The 25,892-nt window shown below is 40.0% G+C and overlaps 1 protein-coding gene across 1 annotated transcript in view; it reads right to left on the bottom strand.

Annotated features, from left to right (window-relative positions):
• The window catches only part of ergic1 (endoplasmic reticulum-golgi intermediate compartment 1), a 161,907-nt gene that overhangs the window by 4,508 nt on the left and 131,507 nt on the right, over nt 1-25,892 (bottom strand). The window contains exon 9 of the mRNA XM_039773814.1: nt 11,882-12,004. Coding sequence (XP_039629748.1) covers nt 11,882-12,004 — 123 coding nt within the window. The remainder of the gene's footprint in view (nt 1-11,881; nt 12,005-25,892) is intronic.

Raw genomic sequence — 25,892 nt, 5'->3', positions numbered from 1 at the left:
CTTCTGGATGGAGTATTTAGACTTATTTGCTTTGGATTGCCTTGTTAGGCAAATCGTTTTTGCCTTTGCTATTTTTCAGTCACGGGTCCTCCCTCGCTTATATATAAATCTTTTTTTTTTGCCTTTTTTGTTCAGTTTACCCTTAAATATTATCGTTTATGTTTATTTGTGTAATTATGTACTGTTTGTTATTTTTGAGTATGATTTAGTTTCCATGTTTGCAAGCATGTGCTACAATGTTCCTTGTGAGTAGTTTGTGGTTCCCTAAGGGCAACCTATCACTGTCGAAGGACTGCTCCCAATTCTATAAAGGCTCATGGGAAATGCAGTCCCTCACAGTACATTATATGAGCTTGGTGTTGGTGACTTCTCCTCTTTATGATTTTTCTTTTCAGGCCCACATTTTTGGGCTCTGTTTAAGGATTTTGACTTCTGATTAATGTATTTGGACTTGGTGACTGTGGATTTTCTTTTCAGGCTACTCCTTTGTGCCTTGTTTGACCCTGCTGACCTTTTAGACTTTACCTTTGGTTTGTAGTAAATCTTTTATTATTATATTAAGATAATCTGTTGCCACTTTTTGTGATCAAGTGCGAGGTTTATGGTGACCCTCTTCCTTATGGGGCTTTGACTTTATTTTTGTGAGATTTACATTTGTTCTGCCAGCTCTCCATTTTTGAGGCTTGCTCCAGCTAAAGTCAGCAGTTAATATTTAGGGCCTGGCTGGACTAAGGGAGCCTCTACTGGGCAGACCGGTGACGATCAGTGAAGATCCAAAGGCATTCATTCTGCCTTTGTGAAGTACCCAACTTCTTGACAATACCAAGCCTGTCCTTGCACTTTAAAATGGAGATAAAAATAAAATGGCCAAGGTCCAAACATGAAGACAAAAGCTTTGTATTGTTCTCATAGACATTGATTTGGAGGTACATAACAAATCTAAATGATTTTTGTTTTACATTAGGCAGATGTATCGCTATGCTGAGGAGCTCCCATCCATCCATCAGAGAAACAGGCTCTGCAACTTATTTAGGAACAATTTTATGAAGGTACTTTTTTCAGACGGGCTATCAAACTACAATTCTTGCCTCTGTGGTTATGTGCAGGTTATTTCTGAAGTTTTTTTTTTTTCACTTAAAAATCTCATTCACTGTTTCAGTTTTGCCTCTATGGTTAAACCACTTCCTTTGATTTTGAAACCCTTGGTGTAAAAAAAAATTCTATTCAATAAAGATCAAATTGGGCAGCACAGTGGTAGTTCTATCACTGCTTTTATTCAGACAGAGGGTTTTGAAAGTAATTAACAAAAGTTGGGACACCTGAATAAATTGTATGCATCAACTTTCACAACTTATTTAACTTCCACTGCTACAGAAAAGCTATACGTTGTTAACACATTAAGGCTTATGCAAACTTCTGCATCGAGCCAACATAACGCGTCACAAGCAGTTTATACTTGTGTATCACACTGTGCTGCAGGCACACAGCTGATTGTCAGAGTCTTGGGGATCTGCATAGGGCCTTCGTCGACGCAAAGCGCAGTCACATTTTTGAGGAGGTGCATGCCAAGCTATGTAGGCTATGCCACGGGCTCAATGCAGAAATATTAATCAGTCAAAATACTTTTTCCGTGAAATGAGCATCATTGTATTACTCTGAAAATCACATTTGGTAACCTAACCTTTTTTTTGTTAAAACTACTGGCAGTTTACCGTTTATCTTTGTACTATTTCAGGTTGATTACTGGCCTTGGAATGTTTAAATTTTAATAAAATCTGGAAAAATGAGGGTGCATTAAAACCTTTGACTCGTAGTGTAGGTTTTCATCCTTCTTCTTCTTCTCCTACCAATATTTTGAATATTACTCTTCTTATTATTATTACATTTGTAATGAAGCCTTAACTTTCATGAGTGCCATTTTGAGGCTTGGGGCACCATAAAATCATAACTCGGTTCATTCTCAAACATGAACTCCTGCTCCTAGCTGGGAGGAGGTATAGGATGCTTCATAACTACTTCTCATGTCCTACACTACGACAGGATAAATCTTTACCTTAGACACATGTTTAGTGAATTGCTAGGAGTAAATTTCAGAAGGGGCAGCACGGTGGCACAGTGTGTAGCGCTGCTGCCTCGCAGTTAGGAGACCCGTCTGGGTTTGCTTCCCAGGTCCTCCCTGCGTTGAGTTTTCATGTTCTCCCGGTGTCTGCGTAGGTTTCCTCCCACAGTCCAAAGACATGCAGATTAGGTGCATTGGCCATCCCAAATTGTCCCTAGTGTGTGCTTGGTGTATGGGTTTGTGTGTGCGTGTGCTCTGCGGTGGGCTGGCGCCCTGCCCGGGGTTTGTTTCCTGCCTTGTGCCCTGTGTTGGCTGGGATTGGCTCCGGCAGACCCCCGTGACCCTGTGTTAGGATATAGTGGGTTGGATAATGACTGACTGACTAAAGGTCAAATTTTTAACTTTCATACTTGTAGTGTATGTGTGTTTGCATGTGAGTATTACAGGACTTTTCTTCCCCAGGTCTTATAATTGCCGTTTGTTACAATTAGACCATAAAGGAAGCAGAAAGCTTGTTGGCTTATTTGGTTCCTAACCAGTCTGCATAAAAGGTGCAAAACATCACTATTTAGGAAATGACCAAATGTTTTATTATAAACAGACAGATTCTATTTCTTTGGATTTGTATTTCCTAGTCTAATCTTCCTCGTTGTACCCGTTATTCATCAGGAAGAGAGAACTAACTGATTGGAATTGTTTAAGCTATTAGCTGGCTACTTGTGATCTGAAGACTGGATGATTCCTCCATATCATTCAATGTTTCTAGTCTGTACCATGGGGACCATGTACTATCATGGAAAAAACTTTCAAAGAATATGCCGATTCCTTTAGTGTTTCCAGTGCAAAATACAAAACCAGATTCAAAAACATTGATAACGTCTTCATTGATGATATAGCTGTTGGCAAATGTGGAGGAAACACCCTTCACTCTTTAGCTGGCAGGTAAGTCAGAGATTAGTTTTAAACTTGCACTTGGAGAAATATAGAAGTGCAGTCACAATCCTGAGTTTTGTCAGCTTTTGTAGGAGATGCCTGGCTGACTACATCACAAGAACGGTGGCGTACAGACTTTGTACAGACCACACAGCTAAAGCCAAGTCATTTTATTTGTGGTGTGCTACCAGAATAGTTTTCTATAATGAATTAACAGTCACCCTGCACTGAAGAGGATGCTGATTCATACTTGCCTTGCTAGTTGCCAGGCAGAAGTGGCAAATTTCAGCTTTGACTCAGCAGCAGTACTAGGAAAATCACCCAAATTCAAGGATTAGGATTTGAGTATTAAATCATTTACATTATTGCAATTATTTTATACACTATTAAGTTTTTTCAACACTAGGATCTTGAAATGATGCACTCTTCATGTCAGAGCTTTTGTTGGGGCCAGCTTTCCTAATTTGAGGAAAATACATGAAAATATGACACTGTACTGACTCTCTGTTATCATTGTGTACAAAAGTAGTGTTTGAAAACCTGTACATGACTTCATATCGCATTACCTACAGCCGTGGCGAAAGGTTTTGAGATTGACACAAGTATTCATTTTCACAAGGTTTGCTGCTTCAGTGTTTTCAGATCTTTGTGTCAGATGTTTCTATGGTATACAGGGTGGTCCAGATCTAATTATGAAGATCCAGATCGTCTGGACGATTTTGATTTATGCGGGGACGATTCCAGTTCGACGCAAAGACAATTCTTCATGTCGTCAGTTTGCACACTTCTCAATGGTCCGGGATTTTTCAGGTGATTTTCTATGTAATAAACTTAATAAATTACAGCTTAATGAAAATTGCATAATTAGATCTGGACCACCCTATACTGAAGTAGAATTACAAGCATTTCATAAGTTTCAAAGGATTTTATTGACAATTAATTACGTTTATGCACATGAGTCAATATTTGCAATATTGTCCCTTCTTTCTTTTTCAAGACCTCTGCAATTCACCCTGGCATGCTGGCAATCAACTTCTGAGCCAAATCCTGACGGATGGCAGCCCATTCTTGCATAATCAAAGCTTGGAGTTTGCCAGAATTGGTGGGTTTTTGTTTGTCCATCCGTCTTTTGAGGATTCTCAATGGGATTACGGTCTGGGGAGCTTCCTGGTCATGGACTCAAAACTTCAATGTTTTACTTCCCGAGCCACTTAGATGTCACTTTTGCCTTATGGCCTGATGCTCCATCATGGTGGATTGTTCATTGTTGGTCACCACACTGTTTTTGGATGGTTGGGAGAAGTTATTCGTGGAGGATGTTTTGGTACCATTCATGGCTGTGTTCTCAGGCAAATTGTGAGTGAGCTCACATACCCCAGGCCCAGTCCTCGGCAGCAGGAAACTCCCCAGACCTTAATCCCATTAAGAACTTGTGAGCAGTCCTCAACAGGCTGACTGACTCTTTGCATAAACTTCATGTAATTGTCAATAAAAGCCTTTGAAACTTATGAAATGCTTGTAATTCTACCTCAGTACACCACAGAAACATCTGACAAAAAGATCTAAAAACACTGAAGCAGCAAACTTTGTGAAAATGAATATTTGTGTCATTCTCAAAACTTTTGGCCACGGCCTTACACTTAATACAAACTGAGCTTTCTATTAGGACCGAAGTCCTTAGGTGTTTCTTTCAACTTTATTTTGATTGTCCAGAAAAATATGTTCATTACGATGGGATGGATCTAAAAATCTTCACGATCTGTCCATCATATTTCTTTTGTCATTATTTTCACCTTCTCTGTTTAGGATCAGTGAGTGTCCACTTTTTTTTGTCAGGCAGAATTCCTGTCCTGATGGGACTGCTCAGCATTTTCCATAAATGCACTTCTATGTTCTCTAATTTCCAGGAGCTGCAGGAAATTTGTGTCTGTGAGCAGTGGTGATAGGCGCCTTTATTTAGCAAACCTGCTTTCTCTCAATTCTTTCTCCGAGTCAAAAATATACTTCTATGTCTCTTAGCAACACAGATTCTGCTCTTGTTGCTGTTCAAAATAACTACACTTGACCATCACTAATTCTAAGAAAAGAACGTACTGAACTAAGTGGAGGTTGAAAATGAGTAACATATCCCTTTAATGTGAATTCTGGTAACATGCATAGTACACTGCAAAGGTTTTCTGACCCTTTCAGCATATGTCATTGTGTGGTAGGTTAGTTTTAGATGGATAAATTTGCCATTTTTGCCCATCAATCTACATTCAATAACCCATGATGACAAAGTGGAAACTTCCCTGACCAAGGTAACTCAGTCTGAACAAAGGGGCTGATTTTAAGAGTCCTCCATTTCACAATTTTGAGCCCAGTGTGCTCCTGTGAACGCTCAGAGGGTTAGAAATGGTTTGATCCTCTGGTACAGATCTACAGTGGGTATAGGAAAAAAATCACCCCCCTCGAAATATTCCTTTTTTATTTGCTTTACAGCCTTCAATGAAAACACACAAAACACTTTTTCCAGCGTTACTTACTCAATGCAATCTATAACATCCAAATGCAAGCAATCACAGCTACAGTTCAGAAGAATTTTAAAAAATGAAAAAACAAGAAATACTGAGATTAATAAAGACCCCCAAACTTAATCAGGTGTCAGTGCCCACCATTTCCATTGCGGTTAGTGGCTTCCTTCTACCTGTGATCAGCTGTAATGAGTGTGATTAGTGAAGCTGTTCCTGGAGCATTCATTCCCTTGCTTGGTAGAGCAGCTGACAGCAAACAACTGACTATGGGTGGCAAGCCACTTTCAAAAGATCTCAGGGATAGAGTTGTGGACGGACATGAGGCAGGAGATGGAGACAAAAAACATCTCAAAGGCTTTATCAATCCCAGGGAACTCAGTAAAGTCCATCATAAAGAAGTGTTTGGTATTACTAGGACCCTCCCTGGATCCTCCAAACTGGATGGAAGAGCAAGGAGGAAAACTGGTAAGAGAGGCTACCGAGAGGCCAATGGCCACTTTGAAGGAGTTACAGGATTTGATGGCAAAGAGTGGTCATTAATGGTGTGCATGTGACAACAATTTCACAAGCGCTCCACAATTGTGGCTTGTTCCGGAGGGTCGCAAGGAAAATGCTACTTCTCAAGAAAGGTCACATTAAGGCTTGTTTGAGCTTTGCCAGAATGTACCTTTGAATATTCTGATGCCAAGTAGAAAAAGGCCTTCTGGTCAGATGAGAGCAAAATCAAACTATTTGGCCTCAATACCAAATGGTACACCAATGCAGCTCACCATCCACAACACACCATACCTACAGTAAAGCATGGAGGGGGCAGCATCCTGTTGGGGGGCCTGGGGCTCTCATTAGGGAAGAATGAAAAATGGATGGGGCAAAATACCGTTAAATTCTTGAGGAAAACCTGCTACCCAATGCCAGACAGTTGAAGATGGGCAGAATGTTCACCTTTCAACACGACAACGACCCGAAGCACAACACAAAATTGAGCACACAGTGGCTGAGGGAGAAAAATTGAATGTCCTGGTGTGGTCAATCAGAGCCCAGACCTACAGTACAGGCCAAAAGTTTGGACACCGCTCCTCATTCAATGTGTTTTCTTTATTTCTCATGGTAGATTCTCACTGAAGGCATCAAAACTATGAATGAACACATGTGGAGTTATGTACTTGACAAAAAAAGGTGAAATAACTGAAAACATGTTTTATATTCTAGTTTCTTCAAAATAGCCACCCTTTGCTCTGATTACTGCCTTGCACACTCTTGGCATTCTCTCGATGAGCTTCAACAGGTAGTCACCTGAAATGGTTTTCACTTCACAGGTGTGCCTTATCAGGGTTATTTAGTGGAATTTCTTGCTTTATCAATGGGGTTGGGACCAGCAGTTGTGTTGTGCAGAAGTCAGGTTAGTTGGACGATCATTTATTTTTCAACAGGACAATGACCCCAAACACACCTCCAGAGCGTGTAAGGGCTATCTGACCAAGAAGGAGAGTGATGGAGTGCTGGAAATGGTCATGAAAATAAAGAAAACACACTGAATGAGGAGGTGTGTCCAAACTTTTGGCCTGTACTGTAAATCACACTGAAAATCTGTGGAAAGATCTGAAGATAGCAGACCACCAACGCTCACCGTCCAATGTGACTGAACTTGAACAGTTAAACTGTAAAGAAGAGTCAGGGGCAAATATTGAGTGGGCTTAATCTAGATGGGCAAAGATGATAGAGAAGAATCAACAGACTCAAGGCTGGCATTAAAGCAAAAGCGGGGGTTCAACAAAATGACATTGACATGGGGGTTGAACCTTTATTAATCTCAGTAGGTTTTTGATTTTTTATAATTCTTCTGAAGTGTAGCTGTGATCTTTCACTTGGATGTTATCGGTTGCTTTGAGTAAGTAAAGCTGGGAAGAAATATTTTGTGTGTGTGTGTGTTTTCATTTAAGGCTGTAAAGTAAAAAAAATGGGAATATTTCGAATGGGGGGATTCTTTTCTATACCCACTGTATGCCTTTCTAAAAGATGGCAAATCAATTCAGTTTTTGTTTTTTTGAAATTTTATTCATTTTATTGCAATCATTCCATACAAATCAATCAATTTTTACAAAAAGTAGGATTGAGAACAAGTCGACCTCCACCCCTGAGAGAGAGACAGCGAGGCCAATGGAGTAAAGCTTAAGGCTTGTAAAAAAACCTAAACTGATGAGTTTGATAAGCCAATAGAGATGAATGGAGAAGAGAAAGAAATACAGAAATAGCTTATTCTAAAATATTATTGATTAGATCCTGCCATGTTTTGAAAAAAATCTGTACGGATGTTCTAACTGAGTATTTGATTTTTTCCAGTTTCAAATAGTATAACACATCAGTTTCCCACTGACTTAAAAGAGGAGAGTTAGAATTCTTCCAGTTTAGCAAAATAAGTCTGCGTGCCAATAGTGTAGTGAAGGCAATCACAGTTTGTTTGTCCTTCTCCACTTTAAACCCATCTGGAAGAACCCCAAACACAGCTGTTAATGGGTTAGGAGGGATTGGGAGACCAAGGCGGTCTGAAAGGTAATGAAAAATTTTCGTCCAGAATAATGTTAATTTTTTAATAAATTTGCAGACCTTCCTGAAAATATGTTTTCACTTTGTCGTTACGGGTGATTAAGTGTATGTTGATGGGCAAAAATGGCAAATTTATTCATTTAAAATGTAATTCACAATACAAAAAAACGTGCAGAAAAGGAAAGGGGTCTGAATACTTAATGAATCCACCGAATGCACAATGTATAAAAATAATTTAAATTTAATTATCATCATCTCAACTCATTTTCTTTACTGCCCAATATTCAAATCCTTACTGAAGGTCCATTTGTTTTCCATGGGTTTTAAACTGTTGCCTCTGTACTCAGAAGTTTCAAAGGTCTCTCCAATTCTCAATCATAGTAATGACACTACCATACTAGTAATCGCTTTTAGACTGCTAGGTGTGAACACTGTACCCAAAGTTTATCTTTTACTATGACTTTGTCTTTCTTTTATCATGTGCCTTTCTGTGTAATTTTATACAATGACTATATGAATTCATTTGTGAATCTCATGTTGATGGTACCTGCTGTTAAAATTTGAAATTTAGGGTTCTGAGATCCTCTTTTTTTTGCCATTTTTTTTATTTTATTGATTAATTTCAATAGTAAATGTTTCAATCTTGTTTATTCTGTAATGTACCTGTCGAGGTCAATAGCTTTATATTAAATAAAAACTGTACAACTGCTGAACTGTGGTACAGGCTTTGACAGAGATGCCCTGAAGTTCTGGTCCCTTTTTCTTAAAAGTGTGTGTTTAGCTTTTCAGAGAGACCTCACCCTTATTATACACAACACCAAAGAGGTGCATTAAGTAAAGGTTGGAAGCACACGCTGATTATCCTGACAATCCAGAACTAATGAAGAAACTTTGCGTAAGACTGAGCAGGCAGTTTAATCTGATCTGTATTTATTTCATTACCCACACCAACCATCTGTAAGAAATTCAACTGGCCTGAATACAGTAACTAACTGTTAGACACTTACAGAAAAGAAAGTTCTCCATTTTGCAGACTTCTTAGTCAATTGTGCACAAGCGCAAAGCCCAACTGCATGGCCCTCTGTTGGGTGAATGTGATTGTCCTCACAACTGTCAATGACCGCTTCCTAGGAGCAGGGCAGGGGTCACACATGGTGAACAAATCAGGGTACCAAGTGAGGTTGTGTGTAGTTCAAGGTGCACAGGCGTCTCTTCAGTTGTATTGTCAATGTAGTGACTGACGCTCCACCACTTCCACTATCAAGGTCTGGGCTGTCTGGGTCTCTCACGTACATGTGTGTAATCACTCCGACCTCTATTTTTGGCCTTGCTTCTGGTGAGCTCTCTAAACACCCATTTCAAATAATTTAGAACAAGTAATGTGGGTCACCAGGCACTCGCTGACAAACAATCCTCATTTTTGAAGATCGTTCTCTCATCTTAGACCATTTTCCCAATGGTGACCCTTCCAGGGGCACAAAACATGTTGAAGATGTAAAATTACTTACACTTGTTATCTATTAATGTGTGTCAAGTTGTTTTTTAATTATTTTACACATTTTGATTTCTTTTGTTTGTGTAATATTTACTGAGTGCCCTGTAACTTTAAATGTTCTGATAATTTGTGGGTGGGGCCTCCCTGATGTCACTGTTCTAGAGCCCTCCCCCTGGCTATTTAAGTCAGCTGAGAAGGTGTAAAGAAATCATTGATTTTGTGTAGATTGTTTGTAAGTATTGCTGTTTTGGATAATTTCTCTAGGTTTTGAGTACTTTTTGCTGTTGTTCTTGTATATTGCTTTTAGACTGTGTTTTTTGGGGATTGTTCACTTAGGGTTGACATTTAGGCAATTCCATTTTTGCATTTTGCTGTATTTTTCTATCTTAATTCATTCATACAAAATAACATGATGGCCATGGTACCATTGTTGGCAATCTCGTATTGCCCTGCTTATACTTTGTGCTATTTCTAAATCCAGAAGCACCAATAATGGCTGGTGAGAAGCATCTTTAGCGCGTGTGCTAACCGTACTGGCTAAACCTGTGTAGTCTGCCAGATGGAGGTATGCACAAATGACTACGTGATTTTTATCACTTGTGAATCTTTCACAATAATTTCCAATTTCCTGATTAGTCAGAACTTTGGTTAAATCATTTGGCTCATTTGCCTCCAAGCCAAAACTACTGCCAAACAGGTGAGCTTGAATGTTTCTTGGGCACTCATTTGCCCTTCTATATTTTTCAATATTAAATGACTGTAGTACTAGGGAGTTGTACCGTGTAAGCCATTACGGATGTAGTGACAAGTTAAGCAAAATGACACTTTTTATTGGCTAACATCTTGCCTGAAGAAGAGGCCCGAGTTGCCTTGAAAGCTTGCATACTGTAATCTTTCTAGTTATCCAATAAAAGGGGTAATTTTGCCCAACTTCTCCATATTAAATGAGGTATTTTAGTACCTTTTTATAATGCATGAGGACAAACTGAAAATTACATGAACTGCAGAATTGTTGGATTACTTATTTAAAATGGTGACAACAAGGTAACATCATCTATCAGCAATGTCTAACCACAAAATATTACATATTGCCAAACACTATACTACATACTACAGTTCACTGGCCAGTTAGAATGTAATAATACTGGTCTTGTAATTATACATCCTTTTCCCTTCTTGGCCACTTTTTGTTTATGCTTTAATTACAATTATATGTGTATATGTATGTATGTTAATATAAGTCTTTCATTTACAACCAGCTGTTCCACCTTTCTAAGACAAACTGAAAGCATAGTATTCAATGTAGACCTCAGCATTAATGTTTGCAGGGCAGCATGCAATGTATATGTCTCTGTTCTATGCCATTTGGTATGGGACTTGTAAAAGCAGTGTTAATGTTTGTAATGCGCCATCTGTTGGTTAATCGGCAAGAGACAAAGAGTACAAATAAGAGGAGAATGCTCCACATGGAGCAAGGTCATCATTGAAGTCCCACAGGGGTCTGTCATTGGGACCCTTATTATTTTTTCTGATGCATATTAATGTCAGTGTAGTTAGTAAAATTGTGAAATTCACAGATGACACTAAAGTCGGAGGGATGGCAGACAGTGAAGAGGCAGCAAAAAGAATTCAAAAAGACGTGGACAACATTCAGAACACTTGGAAGATGAAGTGTAATACAGAAAAGTGCAAAGTTCTGCACTTGGACAAAAGGAACATAAATTATAAATATACGATGGGAGACGCTGTCATGCAGGAAGAAGCCTCTGAAAAGGACAGAGGGGTTCATGTTGGCACAACATTTTCATCGACTAAGCAATGCACAGAAGCAATTAAAAAGGCAAATAAAATGCTAGGTTATACTATAAAAACTATTGAACTAAAGTCAAGAGACATTATCCTCAAACTACATAATGCACTAGTAAGACCACATCTGGAGTACTGTGTGCGGTTCTGGTCACCACGGTACAAGAAAGACATAGCAGGTGGTGCAGTCGTAGTGCTACTGCTTTGCAGTAAGGAGATTGTGGGTTCACTTCCCGGGTCCTCCCTGTGTGGAGAGCGCTTTGAGTAGTGAGAAAAGCGCTATATAAATGTAAAGAATTATTATTATTATTATTATTATAGCAGCACTTGAAGCTGTGCAGAAGAGAGCAACCAAGTGCATCCCAGGACTTAAGCACATGCCCTACTGTGACATTGTCTTAACTGCTTTTCCTGGTGAAGGTCACAGCATAATCTGAAATCTCACCTTTACTTATAAGGCTTGGCTTTCACTGTTTTTTCGCTTTTCTCATATTTAGTGTGAGACAATTGGACTTTACAGAATAAACTTACCGTGGTAATGAAGCGGTACACAGGCTGCCGTCTCTCCGTGTACTTTACAGTGATGGGACTCAGGTCATAGCGGAACCAGATGGCTGGGATAATTCGTCCTGTGTGACTATAGGCCACATATTCCTGTCAAAGTAACCCAGAGAACAGAACATGTAAATTCTCCGTGTATGACTAAATGATAAAAAAGACAGACTTTGGAATTTTATATGTGAACCCACTGCTGCAGCAGGGCTACAGCAAAAAAAAAAAAAAACCTGTGACAATGTGGAAAACAAAACAAAAAAATGATCAGGTTATAAACGCTATATGGAAGCACAAATATTATTACAGAAAAGTTACAGTTAATTACTATATCACTAAATGTAAAGACTTGAAAGCAGAAAGCAAATTTGGGGCTTTATGAAACATTAATAAACTATTCTTATTGTGCAGGTGAAAGGTTTATAGTATCACTCTGCAAGGGAATATCGACCTTTGTATTATGTGTAATCTTGTGAGTGCAAATTTATCATTTATGCAATATTCACACTCATAAGATGAGAAGCATGACTGAAATTAATATTTAGTGATAATCAAAAAAAAACTCCTAATACATTAGGCTCGTGTCAATGGGCAATATTATCAGCAATCAGTCACTGATTACTTACATCACTGATGGATGTTCCTTTGATCATTTGGACGCCAATGGTTTGAAAAGTCAGGTCAGGTTGGAGAACATACACTGGTACACCACTTTGCTGCACCCACCACACAACGAAACACCTCGGGATCCCGGTAGGCATCCCCCCAGACGGACACGTGGTCCAGTACCACCTTCCAAAATGACCATCTATCTGCCGCAGCCAGGTGTTACATGGGTGTCTCCTTGGCCTGGACCTGCCATTCAAATCCTCAACAATAAGGATCACCGTTGGGGAATTGTGCCTCATGGCCGCAGTGCTCTAACTGACGCTACCTCACAATGCAGGTCATGTGCCCCATTCAGGACTCCATGAGCAACACAAAGTCAAACCAGAGGTACCCAAGGATTCTCCGAAGAGACACACATGAAGGAGTCCAGTCTTCATCTCAGGTCACTGGATAGCGTCCATGTCTCACAAACAGGAAGCACCAGGACACTAAAACTTGGACCTTCGTCCTTTAGCAGATATATCGGGACCGCCACACACCCCTTTTCCAGCAACTTTATGACCCTCCATGCTCTCCCAATCCATCTACTGACTTCATATGAAGAGTCACATGAATGTCACTGCCAAGGTAAGTAAACCTCTCAATGACGAAGTTGACACTCTCTCTGCAGGCAGACACACTGCTGATGGCCGTGCCCAAGAGGTCATTAAATGCCTGGATCTTGGTTTTTATCAGGACCCTCGCAAGCCCAGACACTCAGACTCCTCACTCAGTCTCTCGACACCCCCGATCAGAGCCTCCATGACTCCGCGAAGCTAACAGTATCATTGGCAAAGTCATGATTAGTGAATCTCTCTCCACCAACAGATACCTCACAGCCACTGTACCCCTCGACCTTGTCCAGCACTCAGCCCATGCACGCACTGAACAGAGTTGGAGCAAAAACACATACTTGATGAACCCCAGAATCAACTGGGAAGAACGAAGAGGGTCTGCCTCCACTCTGGACAGCACACACAGTACCAGTGTACAGGGTGTCCATGACATTCAGCAATTTCCAGGGGATCCCACATAGAGCAACTCAATCAACCGAGTCGAATGCTTTATGAAAATTGACAAAGGCTGCAATGATACTCTGCACGCCTTTAAATACTCCATAGCTCTAGCCAGAGTTGCAACTTTACTGCAGTCAGTCTGAATGTGTGGATCAAGACTGGTGAGATAAAATCCTGCTTAATGTGTTTAATGACCCCAATGGCAGCCTGTGTCCGCATGCATCATTCACATGCTTCTATATTTTCAAAAGACTTGCACCTCTTAGACTGCTGAGAAGACATTAGATTTTGAAAATACAGAGTTGTCAAAAAGTGTGTTCCAGTTGATGTTATGGTATAAATGCTGCTGTTACTGGCTATGATGTCTTATCCAGTCTTTTTGGAATAAATAAACCATCAGTGCACCAATGCGTTAGGAAGGTGTTGGAAGTCTGATCTTCAGTTCTGCAGAAGGCGTACATCAGGCTCCCACAGTGAAAGCGACTCAGTGCAGCAGTGCAATCGATAGCCTACATACAGTATCTCTGTCACTTACCCAGAAAGAATTTGACATGGATTATTAAATCCGAAAGGGATGCCCCTTAATTTAACTCCAAGCTATAACTGATTATATTCTGTGCAGGTGTGCCATTTTGGAGGAGTTGAAGCCTGTTCATATGTGGCTTAGAAAGAAAAATACTTCACAAAAACCAATATAATTCATTCATACAAAATAACGTGATGGCCACGGTACCATTGCTGGCAATCTCATATTGCCCTGCTTATACTTTGTGCTATTTCTAAATCCAGTAGCACCAATAATTGCTGGTGAGAAGCATCTTTAGCACTTGAGCTAACTACACTGGCTAAACCTGTGTAGTCTGCCAGATAGAGGCATGCACAAATGACTTTGATTGTGATTTTTATCATTTGTGAATCTTTCACAATAATTTCCAATTTCCTGATTAGTCAGAACTTTGGTTAAATTGTTTGGCTCATCATGCTCATTTGCCTCCAAGCCAAAACTACTGCCAAACAGGTGAGGTTGATTTTTTTCTTGGGCACTCATTTGCCCTTCTATATTTTTCAATATTAAATGACTGTAGTACTAGGGCAGTGGTGGCGAACCTATGGCACACGCGTGCCAAAGGGGGCACTCAGAGCCCTCTCAGTGGGCACGCGCGCCGTCGCCCGAGCACAGAGTTCGTTACTATAAAGCCAGAGGAATGCGGGCCAGGCTGCTCCCCTCACCGCGCCCCTCTTCACGCGCGCCGGAGGACGTTTCTCACATCACCCGCCCCTCTGCCCAGCAGCCCAATGGGAGCGCTTCCTTCCTCTCCTGTCTGGGGTAAGGCGGGCGGCACACATGCTGCTTGAGGGTGCGGCACGGACTGCAGCCTTTTGAGTCTGTGATTCCCGTGGTGGGGTTGGAGGGGATGTGGTATAGCGGGTCCACAGCTCAAAATTGAAAAGGCCAGTTTTAACAGATAATTGCCGCACTCGCGGCTTAAAGGGGGTTATGGTAGAGTGGCGGAGCGGTTTCCGGGAGCTTTGTGATGCGGGCAGTCCTCGCTTAAGCACACAGGTGAGGAGTCGTCCGCATCTGTAATTATTGCCGGAAGTTGCTAATCGCCACACCTGATCCACGACCCCGTAATATATAATGGAAGCTTTGGGGGCAGAGCTTAATAGGGAAGACCTGCGTGAAACACTTGAGAGGATCGAAGGGATGACAAAGGACAGCACAGTTAGTTATGAAAATGAAATCCTTAAAGTGTGGAATTCTCTGCCAAATAATCATAAGTCAATGAAGGCACTTGAGATTGCTTTCCTTACTTTGTTTGGAACATCTTATGCTTGTGCGCAGCTGTTTTCAGCTTTGAATTAAATCAAATCTGACACCAGAAACAGACTAACAGATGACCTGAGTGCTGCATGTGTTGCTCTCAAGCTTACAAAGTATGAGCCAAGGTTAGACAAATTATCAGCATGCATACAACAGCAAAAAGCACATTAATTGTTCAAAAGCATACCGAATGCAAACTTTTACCTTTCAACAAAAAGTTGTTTGTATCATTGAAAGCTCCGTTATTATGTTTTTCTTTTAAGACAAAAAGATGTTAATGTATGAGTGGCTTTTCTAAATTAAAAGCTCAGTAGATAGACAGACAGACAGAGCATCAGTATTGGCAGTTCCGTCCAATTTTTCATCCAGCTGCATTCCCAGGTATTTATAGGTCTGCACCCTCTGCACACACTCACCTCTGATGATCACGGGGTCCATGAGGGGCCTGGGCCTCCTAAAATCCACCACCAGCTCCTTGGTTATGCTGGTGTTCAGTTTTAGGTGGTATTCAGGTTAAATTGCCATGTTGGCACTTTGCGATAAATAAGTGGGTTTTGGATTGCAGTTTGGGCACTTGGTTTTTAAATGGTTCGCCATCACTGTACTAGGGTGTTGTACCATGTTAGCCATTACGGATGTAGTGACAAGTTAAGCAAAATTACACCTTTTATTGGCTAACATCTTGCCTGAAGAAGAGGCCCGAGTTGCCTCGAAAGCTTGCATATTGTAATCTTCCTAGCTAACCAATAAAAGGGGTAATTCTGCCCAACTTCTCCATATTAAATGAGGTATTTTAGTACCTTCTTATAATGCATGACGACACCATGTGGACAAACTGAAAATTACAGGAGCTGCAGAAAAGCGATGTTGGATTACTTAGTTAAAATGGGTGACAACAAGGTAACATCATCTATCAGCGATGTGTAAGGTGTTGACTGATCGACCACAAAATATTACATATTGCCAAACACTACACTACATACTACAGTTCACTGGCCAGTTAGAATGTAATAATACTGGTACTGTAATTATACATCCTTTTCCCTTCTTGGCCACTTTTTGTTTATGCTTTAATTACAATTATATTTGTATATGTATGTACGAATATTTTTTTTTTTAAATTATTTATTTATTTAAAGAGGAGACTGTTTAACATCATACCCTTGGTTTACTGTATTAGGGCTTACTATACTTATCCAGGACTATTTTTTAACATTTTAACATTCCCTGGGTTTACTATCTTAAGATTGTTTAAGATTATATTTTATGCTTATAGTATTTGACTGTACTGTCAATAGATCATCATATGCCACTGCTGGGGGGCTTGTTCTGTTTTGGACGTGCTCTGTCTCTAGGTATGTCAGAGGACTGGGACTTTGTGAAGTGGGGTCCAGCCTCACGTGTGGAGGCAAAACGGGTTGGAGAGAAAGACAGCAAGCTATCTCTAATCTTTCCTTTTAATCCTTATAATGATAAGTGCCAATGTAACAATAGGCTTCATGGCAAGAACTCCTGGGGAAAATTGGAAATTAAGTTCAAAGCTGTCTTATTTTCAGTTAAGACTACAAAATGACAACAAAAGTTCAGAAGCACGTCTCTAAGACCAGACAGTTAACTTTGTGAGCTGGAATGTTAAAGGTCTGAATCATGAATTAAAGAGAAAGAAAGTATTCTCTCACCCAACAGGTCTAAATGCTAAAAATCCTCACTTAGAGGATCTAATCAATAACATTTTAAAATAAGCATTTTAATTGAGGAAACAGATTCTCTCCTGTCTCTTCTTCTTCTTTACTCTTTATTTTTATTTATTTATTAATTTATCTATGTACTTATTTTTACTAGTTTACAGTTTTACTCTGCCAGTCTAGCTCTCTTTCTCATGGGTGGGGTTTGATTTGTTTCAAACCTAGTTTTGTAAAACTTGACTTATTTGTATGGAATGTTATTTGATTTTGAATAAAATCAATAAAATCCAAAAAAAAAAAGTAATAATCCAGATATTGTAAGTGTTAGTGTGTTTGTACAAAATACTGTAGATGTGAAAAACATAATACTTCCAACACCACTTAATAAAATTCACGGTTACATCTGTTCCATTTCTGGACAGGAACATTTTGAACAAATGCAACCAGGTATTAAAGAAATGAACTGGTATACACTTCTGCATGGGGAAAGGTGTTAAAATGATATAAGCTAGATATGAAAGTCAATTTCACAAAATGCTGGTAAAAACATCACAACAAAACAACAATATGAAAACTAACCAATCGTCTTAGTGAATGAATGAAGTGAGAAGACAAGCAGCTCCGTAACAGTAATAAAAGGAAGCCACGTGTGCCCTTGTTCACTGCTAAGGACAGGTGGCTGCGTATCGGCTTCCTGTGCAGCTTGGCTCCGATAACCGAGTCGTCTTATGTGAGCTGATGCTCTGCTCCTAGACCTCAAAGTCACTGCTGAAGGATTACTGAATAACACACATTTTATTCCTTACCAAACACAGTAATTTATTTATTTACTGAGCAAAATGTGTAGAAGGTTCTATAACTTTGCCTGCTTAACTGAAGTGTAAGAAATAAATTCAGCTGTCCATGTGATATATGGCAATAAAACTTGCAATTAGTTAAAAAAAAAAAAAAAGCTAACTGAAGAGTTAATAATGAAAATTAGAAATTCAAAAATAAAGAATTTTACCAAGAAACCTAACTGGCTTGCATCCTTTTAGCAGTAACACTAAGGTTATATTAAAGCAGTTGTGTCAAACTCAATTTTTAGTACAAAATAACATTATATGTAGTCAGCACAGGCCGGAATATCACAACAAACACTCACTGCCACATTTTCTTTACAAACAAGACACACAGGTGCCTCTCTGTTCACCACAATGACATATTCTGTCATCACAACTCAGGATTAAGTTAAATAATTCACCAGGACCAGATAATATTTACCCTTGAGTTCTTAAGGAGGCTAGCGAGTACGGATATTAACCCTTGACACATATTTTTAGGAAGATGTTCTGCACTGGGGATATTCCAAAGGACTGGAAAATGGCAAATATTATCCCGTTATCTAAAGAGGGTGACTGGGCAGATCAAAGAAACTATAGGCCAGTACGCCTAATGTGCATCATGGGAAAATGGAAGGAATTCTTAAGAAAAAGATTGAGCAGCACGTGGCAAGGACAGGAGTTTTACTGAACAGTCAGCATGGCGTCAGAAGAGGGAGGTCGTGTTTTACTAACATGCTGGGAATTCTATGAGGAGGCAACAAAAGGATATGATCAAAGTGGAGCTTATGATATTATTTATCTTGACTTTCAGAAAGTAAATAAGGAAAGTGTGGGTGGGATCAAACTAAAAGAAGTGACAGTTCAGGGTGTGGTGGGTAGATGGGTGTAGAACTGGCTCAGACACAGGAAGCAGAGGGTGACAGTGTTAGAAACCTTATCAGAAGATAAGTTAAGAGTGGTGACCAGCAGGGGTCAGTGCTGGGGCTTAATAAGTAAATGACCAAGTATAATATCTTTGTCTCATTTGTTTAACTGGTTTCTCTTGATCTACTTTTAGGACTTGAGTGAAAATCTGATGATGTTTTAGGTCATATTTATGGAGAAATATAGAAAATTCTAAAGGGTTCACAAACTTTCAAGCACAACTGTACGTACAGTATCCATTAAAAAAAAATGTCCTAAACTTGTATACAGCGTCTTCCATAATATTTGGTACAAAGACACATTGTTCCTTGGTTTACTCTGCTCCCCAGTTTAAATTTATAAACCAAATAATACAGACATTGTGATTAGAGTACACATGGCAGACCTTCATTTAAGGGGATTTGCATACATTTTGGTCACACAGCACTTTATCTACATGCCCCCCTCCCCATTTCAAGGCACCCTAATGTTTGGTATAATTGGCGTCACAGGTGTTTGTGATTCCTCAGGTGGGCTTTATTTCTTTATTAGATACCTCTGATTGCTTCTACCTTTTGGAGTCTGTAATTGCCATTGTTCAACATGAGAACCAGAGCTGTACCCATGAAAGTCAAAGAAGTCATTATGAGGCTGAAAAATCAAACAATCAACCCATCTGAGACATCAGTATAACCTTAGGGTGACCTACATGAACTGTCAGGAATATCATGAGGAAGAAAGAATGCGATAAGCCATGGAAAACCTCCAATGCTGCTGGTAGAAGAATCTTCACTATGGGAAAGAAAAAGCCCTAAACTCCTGTGTGACAATTAAGATACAGTCTTCAGGAGACAGAGGTGGATTTGTCAGAGACAACTATCGGCAGAAGCCTTCATGAATTGAAACACAGAGAGCACACTGCAAGATCCGAACCACTAGTTAGCCACAAAACCAAGATGGCCAGATTACAGCTTGGGAAAAAGGACTGAAAAAATGTGTTTTTGTCCCAAATATTACATAGGGCACTGTATGTAGTATTTTCTGATCTTATTGCCGTAGGACAAAGTAAGCATTTCTTTGAAGGAGTTAGCTAAACACGTTAATAACCAAAACATTTCAGAAAGATTAATGTTTACAGTGCTAGAAATTGGAACGCTGCCAAAACTTCCCAATTTCTATACATAAAACAACATGGCCACAAAGAAAACAATTTTTCTTTACATTCTTTTTTGATTATACGCCTATGAGCAGAAAAGATGAGGTCACACTCCTTAATCTAAGAGAAATCACTCTAAGAAGAAGTGTGCGTCAGCATGCTCTCAGGTGCAAAGCATTTATGTGGCAGACATGTAACGACTAGATTCTGGATTTCATTATCTTTTCTTGGAGAGATCCAAATGCCTTTGTGTGATGTGTTTTGGCTGTACACGCAGTTCCTCAGCACATTCCACAGACATGGTTTCCTGACTACGCCACTGTGTATTTTAGCAGTTCTAGTCATAGGATGCTATAATGAAGGATGACTTTTATATTATTTTTGTGAGAATGTTTCTATTGATGATAGATACTTGTGAGTAATGTGACTTTTGTTTCTCATTTTTGACTTGTCTATTCACTCACAACACTTCATTTAATAGGCATGGCAAATACCCTGGCAGAGACCTTTAGGAAAGAGCACAAACATAAAAGAATGTCTAAATTACACCCTTATGGCTTAATTTAAGTGTGCATATCTGTCATTCCAGTACTGTTACTAACCACAAGCCTGTGTTTTTCTCAAGATGCCCATAAGCTTTCAGTTTTATTTAAGGCCATGACTTGCTTGATAGAAGAGGATTTTCAAATGATTATCTTAGAGCAGTGGTCTCCAACACGTTGCTCGCAAGCTACTGGTAGTTCTCAACCCCTTTCCAAATAGTTTGCCAAAGGGTTAATGAATCAAATCAGGTGTGGGCAATCTTTCCAAAAAATCATATCACAATCCTTTTAACACAAAATCATGATCCACAGTCTGAACTGCAATCTATCTTTTCAATGTGGCATACACTTAAGAGAATATCCAGACTCAAACTAATCAAGACCTAAGTAACATTTTATTTTAAACTAGCCAACCCGCGGCGTAGCATACGCCGCATACAATTATTTACTGATGTGTGAACACTTCCTGAAAGACACCCTTGTCCAAATGGGGAGGGTTTGAGGATACAACTGTCAGTGAATGAAAAGATGGAAGTCTGGAGAGAGCAACATACAGGGAGTGCAGAATTATTAGGCAAATGAGTATTTTGTCCACATCATCCTCTTTATGCATGTTGTCTTACACCAAGCTGTATAGGCTCGAAAGCCTACTACCAATTAAGCATATTAGGTGATGTGCATCTCTGTAATGAGAAGGGGTGTGGTCTAATGACATCAACACCCTATATCAGGTGTGCATAATTATTAGGCAACTTCCTTTCCTTTGGCAAAATGGGTCAAAAGAAGGACTTGACAGGCTCAGAAAAGTCAAAAATAGTACGATATCTTGCAGAGGGATGCAGCACTCTTAAAATTGCAAAGCTTCTGAAGCGTGATCATCGAACAATAAAGCGTTTCATTCAAAATAGTCAACAGGGTCGCAAGAAGCGTGTGGAAAAACCAAGGCAAAATAACTGCCCATGAACTGAGAAAAGTCAAGCGTGCAGCTGCCAAGATGCCACTTGCCACCAGTTTGGCCATATTTCAGAGCTGCAACATCACTGGAGTGCCCAAAAGCACAAGGTGTGCAATACTCAGAGACATGGCCAAGGTAAGAAAGGCTGAAAGACGACCACCACTGAACAAGACACACAAGCTGAAACGTCAAGACTGGGCCAAGAAATATCTCAAGACTGATTTTTCTAAGGTTTTATGGACTGATGAAATGAGAGTGAGTCTTGATGGGCCCGTGGCTGGATTGGTAAAGGGCAGAGAGCTCCAGTCCGACTCAGACGCCAGCAAGGTGGAGGTGGAGTACTGGTTTGGACTGGTATCATCAAAGATGAGCTTGTGGGGCCTTTTCGGGTTGAGGATGGAGTCAAGCTCAACTCCCAGTCCTACTGCCAGTTTCTGGAAGACACCTTCTTCAAGCAGTGGTACAGGAAGAAGTCTGCATCCTTCAAGAAAAACATGATTTTCATGCAGGACAATGCTCCATCACACGCGTCCAAGTACTCCACAGCGTGGCTGGCAAGAAAGGGTATAAAAGAAGAAAAACTAATGACATGGCCTCCTTGTTCACCTGATCTGAACCCCATTGAGAACCTGTGGTCCATCATCAAATGTGAGATTTACAAGGAGGGAAAACAGTACACCTCTCTGAACAGTGTCTGGGAGGCTGTGGTTGCTGCTGCACGCAATGTTGATGGTGAACAGATCAAAACACTGACAGAATCCATGGATGGCAGGCTTTTGAGTGTCCTTGCAAAGAAAGGTGGCTATATTGGTCACTGATTTGTTTTTGTATGTCAGAAATGTATATTTGTGAATGTGGAGATGTTATATTGGTTTCACTGGTAAAAATAAATAATTGAAATGGGTATATATTTGTTTTTTGTTAAGTTGCCTAATAATTATGCACAGTAATAGTCACCTGCACACACAGATATCCCCCTAAAATAGCTAAAACTAAAAACAAACTAAAAACTACTTCCAAAAATATTCAGCTTTGATATTAATGAGTTTTTTTGGGTTAATTGAGAACATGGTTGTTGTTCAATATTAAAATTATTCCTCAAAAATACAACTTGCCTAATAATTCTGCACTCCCTGTACAATTGTCTGTGAGTGAAAACAGGTTTTGGCAGATACAGACATATTTCTTTGAAAGTTTGTCCTTGTGCCTTATTAATAGTCATTGCAAACACCAATCTAACAGTAAATTGCCTGTGTGTAAAAGTAAAAGGCAAATTAGAATCTGATGGGGTCAGGGAAATCCGGGGAATAAGGACAGTTTGTGAGGTAGCAGATGTGATAGTCTTGCACTTCAGTAGATTGCGGTGAATGCTAGTAACAGAAAATCTAGCGCCATTACAGAGACGTTTTGCTGGCATGAGGTTCCTGAGAAGCATGATGACTGAACCAATTTTAATCTTGAGTTTATGCGGAGGCATGCCAGTGGGAGTAAGACTATTAAGAAATTCTTTGGGGAATGCAAGTTGATCTGCAGGATCGTCTATAACAATGGAGTCAATGATGGTGAAAGTTTCTTCGTCGTTAGGGATAAGTTTCAGCACCTTTTCATTAAGGTGTAGTGAGTGCGGTGTAGGGCCCCAGAGTAACTTCTAAGCAACTGAAGGCCTCTCTCACATTGGCTAATGTTCATGTTCATGAGTCCACCATCAGGAGAACACTGAACAACAATGGTGTGCATGGCAGGGTTGCAAGGAGAAAGTCACTGCTCTCCAAAAAAAACATCGCTGCTCGTCTGCAGTTTGCTAAAGATCACGTGGACAAACCAGAAGGCTATTGGAAGAATGTTTTGTGGATGGATGAGACCAAAATAGAACTTTTTGGTTTAAATGAAAAGCGTTATGTTTGGAGAAAGGAAAACACTGCATTCCAGCACAAGAACCTTATCCCATCTGTGAAACATGGTGGTGGTAGTATCACGGTTTGGGCCTGTTTTGCTGCATCTGGGCCAGGACGGCTTGCCTTCACTGATGGAACAATGAATTCTGAATGATATCAGAGAATTCTAAAGGAAAATGTCAGGACATCTGTCCATGAACTGAACCTCAGGAGAAGGTGGGTCATGCAGTAAGACAACGACCCTCAGCACACAAGTCGTTCTACCAAAGAATGGTTAAAGAAGAATGAAGTGAATGTTTTGGAATGGCCAAGTCAAAGTCCTGACCTTAATCCAATCGAAATGTTGCGGAAGGACCTGAAGCGAGCAGTTCATGTGAGGAAACCCACCAACATCCCAGAGTTGAGGCTGTTCTGTACGGAGGAATGGGAGAAAATTCCTCCAAGTCGGTGAGCAGGAATGAGCAAAAGTTACCAGAAACGTTTAGTGGCAGTTATTGGGGTGTCACACCAGATACTGAAAGCAAAGGTTCACATACTTTTGCCACACAAATATGTAATATTCAATCACTTTCCTTCATAAATAAATGACCAAGTATAATATTTGTGTCTCATTTGTTTAACTGGTTTCTCTGTATCTACTTTTAGGACTTGAGTGAAAATCTGATGATGTTTTAGGTCATATTTATGCAGAAATATAGAAAATTCTAAAGGGTTCACAAACTTTCAAGCACAACTGTATGTGGGGGTCAATGTGCTTGATCAATCTTCACCCTACAGTTCAGTCCTGAACCTCCTTTCCAGTTAGATCCTTTTCCTTCAGGTCTTCTTTTAATTTATCCATCCACCTGCCGTTTGGCCCCCTTCACTTTCTCTTCCCCTGAACTTCCATTCCCATCATTCTTTTGCCCACATATTTCTTGTCTCTCCTCATCACATGTCCATAATACTTCAGTCTACTTTTCTGCCCTTTCTTAGATATCTCTCCCACTTGTGTTGTACATCAGGTGGTCTCATTCTGTCCTTTTTTGTAACTCCTGACATCCATTCCAACATTCTCATTTATGCCGCATCCAAATTCTTCTCCTGTGTCCCCTTTACTGCCCATGTCTCAGCTCAATATATCATTGCCGGTCTTAGCACAGTCTTAAAAACCTAACCATTAACCTTCACCTTAACACTTCAGTCACACAATACTCCCGATACCTTCTCCCAATTGTTCCATCCACACTGTACTCTATGCGTCATCTTTGCATCTCATTTTAAATTTTGGGCTTGGAAAATTCGAATGTCTCGAAAAATGGATAGTAAAGATCGCATTAGCACAAACAAACGGAAATTATTACTCAGTAAAATAACGGAACAGCGAAAACAGATCGAATATATTGTTTCGGATATAAACTTTAAGTCGGAGACTTGTAGATTGTCTAATTTGTGTTGCCATCAGGGGAAAAAAAAGTAGTGTTTCTTCCCAATGAAGAGGTGTATCCGCGAGAATTAAAAGATTTGTTGTTTGGTGAAAGTGAAAACCTGCGAGAGAAAATTTCAAGCCCCGCGAGACAAGAGATTATGCAAAGAGATTTGACAAAGTCCTGCCCACATAATCACGCACACGTTTCAGTCATTTCTCATTTGTGTGAATGCTATTGTCAGATACATTTCCGGTAGAGAGAAAGAAACGATATTCACTCACGGGCAGTTATACGTTGCATTGTCACGATGTAATTCCATACACAGAATCAAAATTCAATTGGATATTGATGAAAAGGTAAAAGCGAAAAGAGATCGAATATATGGACATAGAGGATATGACAGAAGTATGTGGATATTGTTTGGCTTTAAACTTTAAGCTGGAGACTTGTAGATCGTGTCTCCCTGTGTTGCCATCAGGGAAAAGTAGTGTTTCTTTGCAATGAAGAGGCCTATCCGTGAGAATTAAAAGTTTTTGTTGTTTGGTGAAAGTGAAATCCTCAAACATGTGCGACAGAGAGGCAAATTTGTTGGCGTGTAGCGCAGGCAGGGGGGTCCTGGGATGGGCTGGTGAGCAAAGCCCCCAAGTATAAATAAAATTAGCTTGCATTCCTTGCATACTTGTTCTTTCCAAAGGGATGGAACCCATCCCCTTACTGCGGTGTGTTAAAGCTTATTCTTATTTTGAGGTAAACAGGACAAACAATCAGTCAATTCAGTCATTCTTTCCAAAGATTACAACTCTGACTCTGACTTCTTTTCTTCAGGCTAGACCTGGAATACCTGCTCTGCTCTCTGTAGCCTGACCTGAAGGCCCATAATTACCTTTATCAACAAAAACAGGAATATAAAATGGCTGCATGTCAAAATTTCAAACTTCATAAAATAACAGAAGTCAGTGATACCCTCTATTTGTATAAATTTGTTGCAGTGAATGGCTTCACTACACTTGTTTGTCAGTGTCTCAGAGTAGGAAAACCATCTTAAGTGGCTCAAAAGCTGGGTCTTGTTCTGCAAGTGGACGCCACTTCCGACAGCCTTCCCCTCGCCCAAACACTAACCTTATGGTCAGTA

The sequence above is a fragment of the Polypterus senegalus genome, chromosome 13 (assembly GCF_016835505.1).
Source record: "Polypterus senegalus isolate Bchr_013 chromosome 13, ASM1683550v1, whole genome shotgun sequence".
Lineage (NCBI taxonomy): Eukaryota > Metazoa > Chordata > Cladistia > Polypteriformes > Polypteridae > Polypterus > Polypterus senegalus.
Note: the sequence above shows the minus strand (reverse complement) of the source record. Positions and strands in the feature narration are given on the sequence as shown.